General features: G+C 40.5%; 1 protein-coding gene across 4 annotated transcripts in view; it reads left to right on the top strand.

Annotated features, from left to right (window-relative positions):
• Positions 1 to 14,452, top strand: part of CBFA2T2 (CBFA2/RUNX1 partner transcriptional co-repressor 2) — a 140,398-nt gene that overhangs the window by 113,510 nt on the left and 12,436 nt on the right. For 3 of the 4 annotated variants that reach the window (XM_019458775.2, XM_019458774.2, XM_019458776.2), the window contains 5 exons: positions 681 to 862; positions 1,749 to 2,002; positions 2,773 to 2,858; positions 4,321 to 4,516; positions 13,341 to 13,409. In XM_019458775.2, coding sequence (XP_019314320.2) covers positions 681 to 862; positions 1,749 to 2,002; positions 2,773 to 2,858; positions 4,321 to 4,516; positions 13,341 to 13,409 — 787 coding nt within the window. The remainder of the gene's footprint in view (positions 1 to 680; positions 863 to 1,748; positions 2,003 to 2,772; positions 2,859 to 4,320; positions 4,517 to 13,340; positions 13,410 to 14,452) is intronic. The other variant, XM_019458777.2, reaches the window with a different exon arrangement.

Raw genomic sequence — 14,452 nt, 5'->3', positions numbered from 1 at the left:
TCGAAACCCCATGTTCCTACCAAGCCAAAGTAATTACCACTTCCAGAATTCCATGACAGCTGTCATAGAGAACATGAAAAAAAAAAGTTGAGCAGTCCTGTCAGAGACGAGTTGGAATTTGACAGAGAGAATCCACGACTTACTGATAATCATAGAGGAAGGAGTGAATTTCTTCTACCCCTGTATAGATGGTACTAATTCTCTAACTGGCCAAAGTCTTGAAAAATGTATAAATTAAAAAAAAATTTTTTTGTTTTTAGTTTTAAGTAGACTCCATGCCCAGCGTGGGGTTTGAACTCACAACCCTGATATCAAAAGTCGTATGCTCTACCCACTGAGCCAGACACATGCCCCCAAAAATGTATAAAGTTTTAACTTCTTACGTTCAACACCTTCACTGAGCTTTGACTCTACACTAGGCCACAAAGGTAAATAAAGCACGGGCTTCCTGTTGAGGGGATTTACACCTTGTGGGGGCAAGAGACAAGGTAGCCAGTAATTCAAGTTCAGTATTTTAGATGTCACTTTACTCTTAGAGAGGCATATAAAAATCAGGCTGATGAGAAGGGCTTTTGTCTTGTGTCGTCTTGTTTGTGAAAGTCTTTTGAGGTGCTGAGCTCTGTTGTGTGGGGCCCAACACCTAGAAAACTGCCTTCCAGCCCCTGCCTCTTTTTTTCAAGGCCAATCTGCCCCTGCTGCAGCGAGAACTGCTGCACTGTGCTCGAGCCGCCAAGCAGACCCCATCCCAATACCTGGCTCAACACGAACACCTTCTGCTCAACACAAGTATCGCGTCACCTGCTGACTCTTCTGAGCTGCTCATGGAAGTGCATGGAAACGGGAAGAGGCCCAGTCCGGAGAGGTGAGCAGAGAAGTGCTTTGTTGTCCTTGCTTTTCTGGAATTACTCTAAGCTTCCTCTTTACTTGTGAAAGAAAGAGAATTACTGTGGTTATATATAGGTATGGACTCAGAATTTCTAAGGTTGGCTTTGCGCTGTCCCAATATCAGAGACCAGAATGTTTCTCAAATCTATAGGTGTGGCTCCCAGACACAAATATTTTTCAGAAATTCTTCAGATGACTCTGTATACCCCTAGTGAGAGATTCTGCTCTAGGGCATTCTATGGGTGCACTGCTCCAGAACCATCAGAAATAAAATTTGTCCAAAGCATTTTTTCTGATGTGTGAAGTCTAATAATAAGTATAACAATTAGTAATTGTTACTTGGTAATGAGTCACCTTTACTTTGAAGATTGAAATTGTGTTAATTTATTCTGGAAATTTCAGTATGAGTGAAAGTATTAGTCAAGGAAGCAATTTTTTTTTTTTTTAATGTTTTATTTATTTTTGAGACAGAGAGAGACAGAGCATGAATGGAGGGAGGGTCAGAGAGAGAGAGGGAGACACAGAATCTGAAACAGGCACCAGGCTCTGAGCTGTCAGCACAGAGCCCGACGCAGGGCTCGAACTCACGGACCGCGAGATCATGACCTGAGCTGAAGTCGGACGCTCAACCGACTGAGCCACCCAGGCGCCCCAGGAAGCAATATTTTAACAGTGTTGAAAAATTTGTTTTCTGCCTGGCCTCTGGAGACATTTCGGTTCATGCCTTACGTCAGACCTTTCCTTATCATCTTCCTGTTTGGGAAAGTACATAGTACAATACATAACACAGAGTAGGTACTCAGGACATGTTTGTATGAACACTTGTGTATGGGCTAAGATATGTACTTCCGGTTCTTCTAAAGGAGGGAAGAGAGCGGTTTTGAAAGAGATACAATTCCTCCCGAGCCTCCTGCCAAGAGAGTGTGCACCATCAGCCCTGCTCCCCGGCACAGTCCTGCCCTCACTGTGCCCCTCATGAATCCTGGGGGCCAGTTCCATCCTACTCCTCCACCTCTTCAGCACTACACGTTAGAAGATATTGCAACTTCACACCTGTATCGTGAGCCCAATAAGATGCTAGAACATCGAGAAGTTCGTGATAGACACCACAATCTTAGTAAGTGACATGAGCAGCATGGTAATGGTTGAAATTCAGATTGAATCTTTGCGTTTCTTTCCTACTCAGTTGTAAAGCAAAATAATACAATCATCGCTTTTTTCCACTGATAGATAAAACAATATTATACATAAAAAGGAATGTTACAGTTGTATTGATTTCATTTGAAATTGATCTCCCTTCATACTTTGTTACTGTTATTCTTATATTATAGAAGTGGGACTCGGTAAATTTTAGGAAATACACAGTGAAATATTTAAGGATAAGGAGATACCACTTTTTCTTAAATGGTGCAGAAAACTAGAGAATGATGAAACAAATCAACTAAAATATTAACATTTTGGAAACTGGGTGAAGGATATATGAGAATTCTTTTACTATTCTTGCAGTGTTTCTCTAAGTCTGGATTTATTTCAGAGTAAAGTGTTTTTATTTTTTTTTTTAACTTATCCATTTTGAGAGAGAGAGTGCAAGCGGGGGAGAGACAGAGAGAATCACAAGCAGGCTCCACCCTGTCAGCCCAGAGCCTGACATGGGGCTCCATCCCACAAACCATGAGATCATGACCTGAGCCAAAGTTGGACGCTTAACCTACTGAGCGTAACTTTTTGTTGGTTTTATGTCATTTTGTGGGTTCCACACTCCCTTGTGAATCGTTGCCCTGGTAGAGTGCTCATAGGTGGTATGGATGTGTTCTGTATTTACTTAGTGGAATTCTGTATATTATATTCTTCCTTCTATCTTCACATCTAATCTCTAATTTCTACTAGGTCTAAATGGAGGCTATCAAGATGAGTTGGTAGACCACCGTTTGACAGAAAGGGAATGGGCTGATGAATGGAAACATCTCGATCATGTAAGGATCTTACAGTGTATAATTTTCCTATTACATTTAATTCTTATTACCAATAATAATAATAGAGTATATATGCCTGAAGTGAATTTAACCAGAGCCACAGTGTCTTTGCCATAAAAACTTGATTTATTAGGGCACCTGGTTGACTCAGTCAGTATAATGTTCCACTCTTGATCTCAGGGTCATGAGTTCAAGCCCTTCAAGCCCCATGTTGGACCTAGAGCTTACTCAAAAAACAATAATAAAATAAAATTTAAAACTTGTTTTATCTACTACTCCCCTAGCTAAAGAGCTAAGAGTAACTCTCAAATCTTTTTGGTGGGGTAATCACTTCAGGATATAACCAAGTTAAGTCATACAGTATAAGGGTTAAAAGCAGAAGTTTGGGAGTTCAGGTCTCAGCTTTGCTGCTTCCTACTTTGTATGATGGATGAGTTGTTTTACCATTTCTAGCCTTAATTTCTGTATCTTAAAAAATAAAGAATACTGTTGTTGTTGTTGTTTAATGTTTATTTGTTTTGAGAGAGAGAGAGAGATATTCCCAAGCAGGCTCCACACTGTCAGTGCAGAGCCCGATGCAGGGTTCCATCCCACGATCCACGAGATCATGACCTCAGCTGAAATCGAGAGTCAGACGTTCAACCGAGTCACCCAGGCACCTCAAGAATACTGTATTATTTGAATTCGTAGGGTTGTTCTAGTATGTAAGGTGCTTACATAGGATCTAATATATAGGAAATGCTAAATAAATGGTGCTTCTCTAAAAACAAATGAGAATTCGTGTCCTAAAAGGGAAGAAAAGATGTACCTGCTTGAAATATACGTACAATAGTTTTTCCTACTTGAGTGAAATTGTCTCTGAATATTATTTCTCTCATTGCATTCTTAGGCAAATCTCCAGTTTATCAGATAACCTGATGTGTTTAGGCAGAGATATAATGTGGTTTCACCATACATAGTGTTTAAAGGACTATATTATGGTGAGATCCTGGCTGAGATTCAACCTGGAAGAATCCAAAAAGGATTATTTTGTTGTTGTTGTTTTTAATTTTTTTTTTAATGTTTATTTGTTTTTGAGACAGAGACAGAGCATGAACAGGGGAGGGTCAGAGAGAGGGAGACCCAGAATCTGAAACAGGCTCCAGGCTCTGAGCTGTCAGTACAGAGCCTGATGCGGGGCTCGAACTCACAGACCACGAGATCATGACCTGAGCCGAAGTCAGACGCTTAACCGACTGAGCCACCCAGGTGCCCCAGAAAGGATTATTTTGAAATCCAAAAAAAATTATTTGCGTCTACTTATTTAAAAAGAAGCTGTTAAGAATGGCTTTCATGTGTTGACTTGATATTGCTGATCTGTAAGATACTTAAACCTTCCTTCTTTACATTTTACCTATCCTTAAATTTCAGTATTGGTTGTTTCAAAGTCCTAATCTTCTCTCTGACTTCCTCTCTGGCTTAGGCTCTGAACTGCATTATGGAAATGGTAGAGAAGACAAGGCGCTCCATGGCAGTCCTGCGGCGCTGTCAGGAATCTGATCGTGAAGAACTCAATTACTGGAAAAGACGATATAACGAAAACACAGAGATGAGGAAGACAGGGAGCGAGTTGGTCTCTAGGCAGCACAGTCCTGGGAGTGCAGATTCTCTCAGCAATGGTAAGGGGAGGGTCTCACCTAAGATGGCAGAAAGACGGTGCTAGATGGTGGAGTTAGAAAGACTCAGGTGATTGTGAAGAGAATGATAAAATATGTCGAGGACTCAGTACCTGGAATGTTCAAGAAATACTGTCTTTCACATGGATAATGGGAATATTTGTCATTTTGTTCTGTTTTTAAATCCCTCTATATGTGCTGGGTGGTGATCAAAGAGTGGTTGTTAAAGTCAGCCTCGTTGAGTGTCCCAGGTACTCACATACATCACATTTACTCCTCAACGGTAGCCCTGAAAATCTAAAAATGTTTACCTCACCTTCCCTCCTCTGTTTCCCACTCCCCATCCAGGAAGACACCATTTATCAACCTCTGTCTGGAGGCCTTTAGAAAAGTTTTACCATACCTTTACTATACCAAGCTGGGTTAGCCCTTCTTGTCTTTTCTCAACCTGAAGCAGCAGAGATAAGAACAACTGTTCTGTCAGTCCAGGGTACATTCAGGACACCACAGCCGTTTCCCCAAAAATGTTTCATCACAATCATCTAGTAACTGAAAAAGTGCCCTATCCAAAGACACAGACAAATGAGGGGCTATCTGTGATCAGACTTTCCCCCAACTACCCACTTCAAGCTCCCTCTTCTCATCACGGAGAATGAACCACTTATCATGACAGACCTAGCATGTTCCACAGAAGACAGCTGTTAGTCTAAAAAAGGCTTCAAGGGGCTCCTGGATGGCTCAGTCGGTTTAAGCATCTGACTCTTGGTTTCAGCTCAGGTCATAATCTCAGTTTGCGGGTTCGAGCCCCGCATCTGGCTCTGCACTGACAGTATGGAGCCTGCTTAGGATTCTCTCCCTCTCTCTCTGCACCTCCCCTGCTCACTCCCTCTCTGTCTCTCTCTCAGAATAAATACGTAAACATTTTTTAAATAATAAATACAAAAGACTTGAGCAAAAATGGGGCAAAGACATTGGTAACCAAAGGATCCCACTCCCACCGAGATGACTCTTAGGGCAACCATTGATTAGCAATGTTGTGTGGAATATCACAGCAAGACATCAAAGAATACTTGTAGCTACACTGTGATTACTTTCATAAAGACTTCAGAGCTCAGGACACCTGACTGGCTTAGAAGAGCATGCGACTCTTTTGATCTCAGCTTATGAATTTGAGCCTCGTGTCGGGTATAGAGATTACAATCAATCCATCCATCAATCAGTACATACATACAAACAACTTCAGGGCTCATCCTCAGGTATCCCTCACCATCTGAACCTTCATGAATAGTTCCTGTAACAATTTATAGAAACATCCAAAGTTCACCATCCAAATCACAAACCTTCCACCAGTCAGTCTGCATGTGTTTAGCTAGGAGGCATCCAGTGCAGAGTGAACTGTGGTCCTGAGGCGGCTCTTCTCCAGCCAGATGGCAGGTCTTGCTGGGCCACTTAAACATTGTTTTGCATTACTCTCTACTCATCCTTTTTTTTCTTTCTTTTCCTTAGAGCACACGAGTGTGTGCACGAGTGGGGGAGGGGCAGAGGGGGGGGGGGACAGAGGATCTGAAGTGGGCCGTGCACTGACAACAACAAATGCAATGTAGGGCTCAAACTCAGGAACCATGAGATCATGACCTGAGCTAAAGTTGGATGCTCAACTGACTGAGCCACCCAGACGCCCCTCTACTCATCTTTTTCACGCCTTACTTGAGGGTTTAGCTTGAGTGACTGCATGTTCTCTGGTCCTGATTATTACTAGCACATCCCTCACTCTCAAACATGCAGACAGTTGGGGTGTGAAATTATTTTGTCACTGTAGGTTTAGCTCTCCATGGATCCCAGTTTCCTTCTCTCTGGTGTTTCAGGCCGTGGTCAGTCTGGCTGACTTAAATAATATCTTTCAGTATGTGCATTTATGCAAAGTATACATATTTCATATTTTTATTTCACTGTTTATTTCTCTCATAGCACATTTGTTGCAGCGTAGAGAGAAAGCATAATTCATATCCTGAATAATCCTGCTATTCAAAATGTGGACCAAAACCATTCCAAAAATGAATTGTTACTGGACCATGATGACCTCAGGAGCTTGCCACAGCGCATGCTGGGCATGGTTGCTGACTTTAAGAGAAGTCCTCTACGTTACGCAGGGTGCTTAGAGACATGGTGCTTATGCATATCTCTTTATGGACCATAAAGGTTTATAGACTAGCATTTAGAGCAACACTGTTCCACACTGGGCAGTACTCTTGGGCATATTATACAGACATACCTATGACTTTTAAATAATTAGACAATTTGTGGTTTGTGGGTTTGTTTTGAGTTTTTTGTTTGTTTTAATAATTCGTGTTTTAAATGCTTAGGGTGTTGTAGAAATCCCTGATGGATTATTTGCTTAGGATTTAAGTGTTTTGGTGATTTGGAGAGAAATTGATTGGAGACTGGATAGCATTATTACTTTTCCCATTGAAAATAATATAGGTTCCCTCTATCTGAACATTGGTGATTCACAGTATATTCAGAGATAGATTTGGTTCAGACGATAAGGGATGCATTTTGGTATCTTGTTTAAGGATGCATAAATAGGAAAAGCATAGGGAAAAATCAGAAAATCATTATCACAGAGTTCAAGAGAATGGTTTTCTCTGGGGGTGTGAGGTGGAGGCTGTAGGTGATGGGGAGTATAGAGTGAGCGCTCATCATCTCTACCACTGGCTCTTCTGAGGACAGGATTGTAGGTCTGGCTAGTATCATTTAAAAAGGACTGTGGTTTACCACTACTCACCTCTTAGGGATTTGGGGTTGCTGGAATTGTCTTTCTTGATCTGTAGGTTTATAGTATTCACTTTATCATTTTTCACCAAATCATGCATTAATATTTTTATGAACTTGTTAGTCATCTAATCCAAATCAGATGAGTTCCAGAAATTGTGAACAGAAAGTGAAGATAAAGTAGTTACTGAAATAATTCAAAAAAATTATCTAGAACTGAAAGGCAGTACTCCGGCTTGAACCAGTCTGCCAAGTAAACAACACTGGAAAAAACAAGCATCAGTTATTATCATAGAATGTTCGAAGATGACTCTGAAGTTATTTTAACTTAGACTTCTGTGCTAGACCAAAACAGTTAAATGTGTAACAACCTACAATTTTTCAAAAAATGCACCTCCTATCTACCCTTTATCAGGGTGTCTACCACAGTTGAGCAGGCTATGCCCTAACACAGGGAAGTAAACCAGAAAGTGGAAGACATGGAATTGATTACACTAGATCCGACCTGAGAAGGAGAACAGAAGGCAATCCCTAGGCTAGTGAGCAACAGGGTAGTCCCGAGCAACAGGGTACAGCAAGCCTAGAAAGCAGTTGAGGCTGGAATCAGCCAAAACTTTGCTGGAGATTTCTTCTAGAAAATGAAATTTATAAAATGTCTACACAATAGAAAGAGAAGGTGAGATTGAATTAGAAAGAATTACATGGGAAACTTAGCATATGACTAAATAAGGCAATTATTACCTTTTTTTTTAAATGTTTATTTATTTTTGAGAGAGAGTTGGAGCATGAGCAGGAGAGGGGCAGAGAGAGACAGGGAGATACAGAATCTGAAGCAGGCTCCGGGCTCCAAGCTCTCAGCACAGAGCCTGATGCAGGGCTCAAACCCACAAACCACGAGATCATGAACTGCGCCGAAGTCAGATGCTCAACTGACTGAGCCACCCAGGCGCCCCTCAATTATTAACTCTTAAAAAAATAAAAACTTGTTCAGGAAGATATAAAGATTCATAGAACCTGAACCACATGAGCCAGCTGTGATTAGTATTTACATTAAGTATTGTAAATGTTGACTACCGGTATAACAGAATTTGAGTAGATCTCTGTTGCAGGGAATAGAAGAGGAAGGAATTGTGATGGAGTGGCGGTGGGGGTTAAAAGAGAGTGAAATGTCTGGTCAATCTGTAATGCCCACAACTGAAAAATCAGGATGTAGCAATACTGGAAGAATCAGCTAAATAAAGACACTTGACCTTTGTACAACAGAAAATCTATCTGACTGACAGAGAGGTAGTGCTCCTGCTGTGGTTTGGAAAACCTTAACCATGAGCACCAGCTTCTAAGTCAGGCACTTTTCTTTAATGGTTAACCCTCAGTGCCCATTAGATCCCACCTGGGGACTTTTGGAAAAAATTCCTGATGCCCTGGCCCCACCTCAAGATTCTGATTTAATTGGACTAAAGTGGGACCAGGGCTCCCAGAATTGGGAACCATTCCTTTATGTATGTTACCATTTAATTCCCAGAACAGTCTTTCAGAGTAAGTATCATTTTTTAGTTGAAACTACATGGCTCATTGTGGAAAATACAGGAATTTATGAAGAATTTATTGGCTCATCATCCCACACTGAAGAATTTTAAAATGTATCTGAGAATCCTGTTACAACTTTGTATTATTTCCTTGAAAACATAAGTTCATATTAAGCATGTTCTCACTTCATTAAAGATTTTATAAACATAATTTTAATGACTATACAGTATTCTAACATGAATATACCTCATAATTTCCTTATGCCGTTTCTGTTGTTAAACATTACATATTGTTTCCTTGTTTTATTTTTGTTTTTCAGTGTGTAATCCAATATTTACAATTTTTCATATGTAAGCGTTTTCAAACATCTTGCATTTCTCTCGTAGGATATATTCTCAGCTATAAAATTAATGGGTTGTGAATATAGGCATCCTTGTATTTGATCTTGGTTTTGTTTTTGTTTTCTCCCCCACCCCATCTTGGTTTGTTTTGATCGATGGGATAGCTAATATTTATGGAATCAAATTCATCATTTCCCTTTATAGTTTGTTACTTGACCTTGATCCCTATCCAAGGTACAACAAATTTCATCTATGTTATATGCACGTTTGTGTGTTTGGAATTAGCTCACTTAAAATTTCCCAAATTGTTTAAGTTTTCCTATCAATTAACTGATGCCTATCCTTTAAATATTGAAATGACGTAATTATCTGACGCTACATTTTGTTAAATACTTCAGTCTGTTTTCTTCATTAATCTTTCTCTTAAAATTTATTTGAGAGAGAGAGAGCCGTGTGTACAAGAGGGGGAGAGGTGGATAGAGAGAATCCCAAACACGCTCTGCAGTGTAAGCACAGAGCCCGACGAGGGGCTCAAACTCAAATTGTGAGATCATGACCTGAGCCAAAATCAAGAGTCAGACACTTAACCGACTGAGCCACCTCAGCATCCCCTTCATTAATCTTTCTGACTATATCACTTATCAGTTATAGTTTATCTGGGCTCTATACTGTGTTCTAGCCATGCTAAACCTGTCACGTGTATTTTCAAAACTACCTGTTGAGATATAGGAACTATTATATTCTTTTACAGATGACAAAACTGAGGCTTAAATAAATTAAAAAGTTGGCCAAAATGGTCATATTATAGTTAAGTCAGGATTGTAAGTTTGGCATTCCAGAACTGGCACACACTCTTAGCCATTATGTTATGCCACTTCCCAATATAATATCAAACTTTTAATTAGTATGGCATTAGGTTGTGTTTTGATATCTGGTAATGCTGGATCCACTTCATTTTCTTGGATATTTTGTTTATTATCTAAAATGAATTTTTTTTAATGGATTGCATTGTATAAAAGTCAAGCAATACAGGAACATATAAATTGTGAAAATCCTGCCGCCACCCAGTTTTTCTCTCCTGCTCCCATAAGCTCACTTATTAACAAATTAGTTTGTTCATACAGAATTTTCTATGCATATACTTAAAAGAACATTTTTCCCAGTTTTTTATTTTGAAGTTACCCAAACACAAAAATGTTAAAAGTGAGCACTCATATATATGTCCTATACCTAAGCCATTTTCCACATTGGCCATACTTGCTTTACCCCATTATAGATTGGTAGATAGGTACAATCTCCCCCAAATATTCATGACACTAGCCTTAAATGTTTTGTTCTACTTCTTCTAAGAACTAGAGCATTCTGGGGGCACCTGGGTGGCTCATTTGGTTGAGTGTATGACTTCAGCTCAGGTCACGATCTCACAGCTCATGAATTCAAGCCACACGTTGGGCTCTGTGATGACAGCTCGGAGCCTGGAGCCTGCTTCAGATTCTGTGTCTCCCTCCCTCTCTCCCCCTAACCCAGTCACATTCTGTCTCTGTCTCTCTCAAAAATAAATAAACATTAAGAAAAAAAAATTTAGAACTAGAGCATTCTCCTACATGACCACAATACCATTAGTTGCCCATTTCTGACCCAATTTACTTGCATTATCTGTCTCGCCTTCGATTACAATAGCCTTTGAGAGTATAGTGGTTTTTATTTTTTATGTTTGTTTTGTTATTATTTTCTTAATTTTTAATGTTTATTTATTTCTGAGAGAGACAGAGTGTGAGCAGGGGAGGGTCAGAGAGAGAGGGAGACAGAATTCAAAGCAGTCTCCAGGCTCTGAGCTGTCAGCACAGAACCCAATGCAGGGCTCGAACTCACAGACCGCGAGATCATGACCTGAGCTGAAGTCGGACACTTAACGGAGTGAGCCACCCAGGCGCCCCCATATTTATTTTTTTTGAGAGAAAGAGAGAAAAAGAGCATGAGTGGGGGAGGGATAGAGAAAGAATCTCAAGCAGGCTCCATGCTGTCAGCATGGAGCCCAACATGGGGCTCAGACTCACCAACTGTGAGGTCATAACCTGAGCTGAAATCAAGGGTCAGACACTTAAGCGACTGAGGTACCCAGGTGCCTCTGACACTCTAGTTTTTTTAGCGAACCAGCTGAAAATACTGATTTCTGTTCCTTTCTGGGTTAGAGATATAAAAACAGTTACTCTGGCTTCTGGAAATGTCATGAAAATGTCCCTAGTTTCCAGCTATGTCCTGAGTAAGCTGAGAAGTTCCTTTAGGGTCAAGTGCATCTCACCTTTTTCATCTGTTAGAGAAATAAAATGCTGGGACCAGGCAGATATAAAGGATATGACCAAGGCATATTGCTAACTGAAGTGAAGTGGCTTTTCTTTTGGTTGGTCAAGACTTCCCCCATAGCCCCACAAGTGAACAAGTGTTTCTTCTGTTATTTAATACCAACGGCAGCTTGTCTATATACTCAGACCTTTTTTCTCACTGATTTTCCTTATTGAAGATTCTGTTGAAAATGATCCACTGCCTTCTCTAGCTTGTGCCACTTTGATTCTTCTGATCCTAGATTTTTCCCTGTATTTATTTCATGAATCTCATCCTTGAGTTTCTAGGTATGTGACAAATGGCTGCATGAAACAGGCACCTCACCTGTGTTGAAGAGAGCCCTTCCATTTGTATTTTATTGACAGTGCTGGTAGCTCTTCTAGAGACCTCAGTGTCACAAAAAAGTATTAGTCCAATCAATATTTTAAACTTAAGGGATTGCTTCTTGTGGTGATAGAAATGTTCTGAAACTAGATAGTGAGGATGGTTGCACAACATTGTGAACATACTACGGGGCACCCGGGTGGCTCAGTTGGTTAAGCGTTGACTCTTGGTTTCAGCTCAGGTCATGATCTCGTGGTTGGTGGGATTGAGCCCCAAATCGGGCTCTGTGCTGACAGCACTAGAGCCTGCTTGAGATTCTGTCTCTCCCCCTCTCCCAGTGTGCGCTCTTGTGCTCTCTCCCTCTCTCAAAATAAATAAACTTAAAAGATTGTACTGGATGTCTCTGAATTATATTGAAAATGGTAATTTTATTTGTATTTTACGCGATTTAGAAAAAGCCTCCCTATCCCCTCCTATCTCTGTAGGAGATATAGATGTAGGTTCTTTGTGCTGATAGCCCCTGGAATGGGAGAGATCCTTTCCCTACCCCAGGGAGTTTCCTGCCTCACAGCCAGTTCCTAGACATTCCCATGAGGACTAACCGTTTTAGAAAGCTCCTTTGGCAAACATTTCATGCCGGGCTACCCTCCCCTGTCAACTGACTGGTCCCCTGATTCCTCTTTGCATCATGGTTTGGTGCGTATTCAGAGCATAAAATTGTATATTAGCCTCAGTAAAACATACGGAAATGGAGAAGTCTTCTGCGATTGACTGCTTAAAAAAATTTTTTTAACTCAGTGGAACTACTTCTTATAAAACACGATATCTTAAAAATCACAATAAAAAATATATATATACATATATATAAGTCACCCTCCACCCTTACGTCCTTCACAGCAACCCTGTAGGTCGCCTCCTTGGGCTACATTTGAAATGCACTGTTCCAGATCAGAATATTTTCTTTACTACTTGCTTTTTATTTGTTTGTAAGCATTTTAAGAAACTTTGAAGGAAACTGCCTTAAGTCACATGTAAAAATTCAGAGTTGCCAAGAAACAAAAGCCATATTCTCTGACATATCTACAGAGCCGCTGAGAGAGAACTGTGCATGATGGGAAGTTAAACTGGATATGATATGCACACATACATATGCATAAGTATCTGTAGTTATTTTTTAGGGAGTATCATAAAAATACATACATGTTCATAGGGAAAAGATAACATAGATAAGAGAAGGAAGTGAAAATCACTTTTAATCTTACTCCTTTGAATTGGAATACTGTTAACTATTTGAGGCACGCACACACGTGCATGCATGTATGTGTTTTACAACTAAATATTAAGTATACTTTACTATCTGATTTTATCCCTTATCAGAATAATTTTTGCACTAAGTGAACATGTATCTTCGAATCTATGTGGTGAGTGAGAGGCGCTATTTTTCATTAAAAATTTTCATAAAAATAAAACATGTTGGTTACAGACAGCTTCTAACCCTGTGCTATTTATCTCTTCTGTAGATTCTCAGCGAGAATTCAACAGTAGGCCAGGAACAGGATATGTACCTGTGGAGTTTTGGAAAAAAACTGGTACGTGTCTGTCTGGTTCTAGATCACATATACGCACTAATTTGTGCGAGCATGGAGCACAAATTTGGGGGCTCCCGCCTCTCCTTCCCCAGCTTTCCCATACATCTGGACTGCCTCTCACGTCACTTTGCAGGTCAAGAATTTGGAATGACTCCCTACAGTCTGTCCAAGTCCTTTGCACACCCTTCTGCACCACCCTGAGGCATTAAGTAACCAACTTTTCCTTCCCTGTTTATATGCCTTATTTCTGAACATATAGCTCAGTTCATTTCTGCCTGTTTTCACTCAAATCTACACACACTGTGTCCACGCACTACCACATTTCGTTCATTCTGGTCTTGGAACAGCCCCCTGCTTTTCCTTTCACCTCCATTGTCCCTAACTTTGTCAAGACTGTTCTTGGTGGGCCTTATTTTCTAGAAGACTAAAGGAGGGTAGGTCTGCCTATTGTGATAAGATGGGGCGGTTAACACCATGTCCCTAATCCTGCCCTTGTCCAGATATGAGCCTTCTTCTCCTTTTTTTTAAATTAATTAATTAGTTAATTAATGTGAGTGTAGAAGGGGCAGAGAGGGGGAGAGAGAATCTTAAGCTCCATGCTCAGTGTGGAGCCCAACGTGGGGCTCGATCCCACAACCCTAGGATCATTACTTGAGCCAAAAGCAAGAGTCGGATGCTGAACTGAGCCACCCAGGTGCCCCGAGCCACCTTTTCCTTCTAGCCTCCCTTTTCCAGTACCATTTTTTTAATTGAGGATTTTCTTTTTATGTTTATTTATTTTTGAGAGAGAGAGAGGGAGACACAGAATCTGAAGCAGTCTCCAGGCTCTGACCTCTCAGCCCAGAGCCTGACGCAGTGCACGAACCCACAAAATGCAAGATCAGGAACTGAGCCAATGTCAGATGCTTAACCTACTAAGCCATCCAGGTGCCCCAGATAAAATTTACTTCTACAAAAGTTAATACCTGACCTTCACAAGACTCTTCTAGAAGCATCAAGACCGTAATAAACAAACAGACAAAAGATAGGAACAAATTGTGGAA

The sequence above is a fragment of the Panthera pardus genome, unplaced genomic scaffold, assembly GCF_024362965.1.
Source record: "Panthera pardus isolate Hobbes unplaced genomic scaffold, ASM2436296v1 HiC_scaffold_25, whole genome shotgun sequence".
Taxonomy (NCBI): domain Eukaryota; kingdom Metazoa; phylum Chordata; class Mammalia; order Carnivora; family Felidae; genus Panthera; species Panthera pardus.
This window is presented reverse-complemented; position numbering and strand designations above follow the sequence as displayed.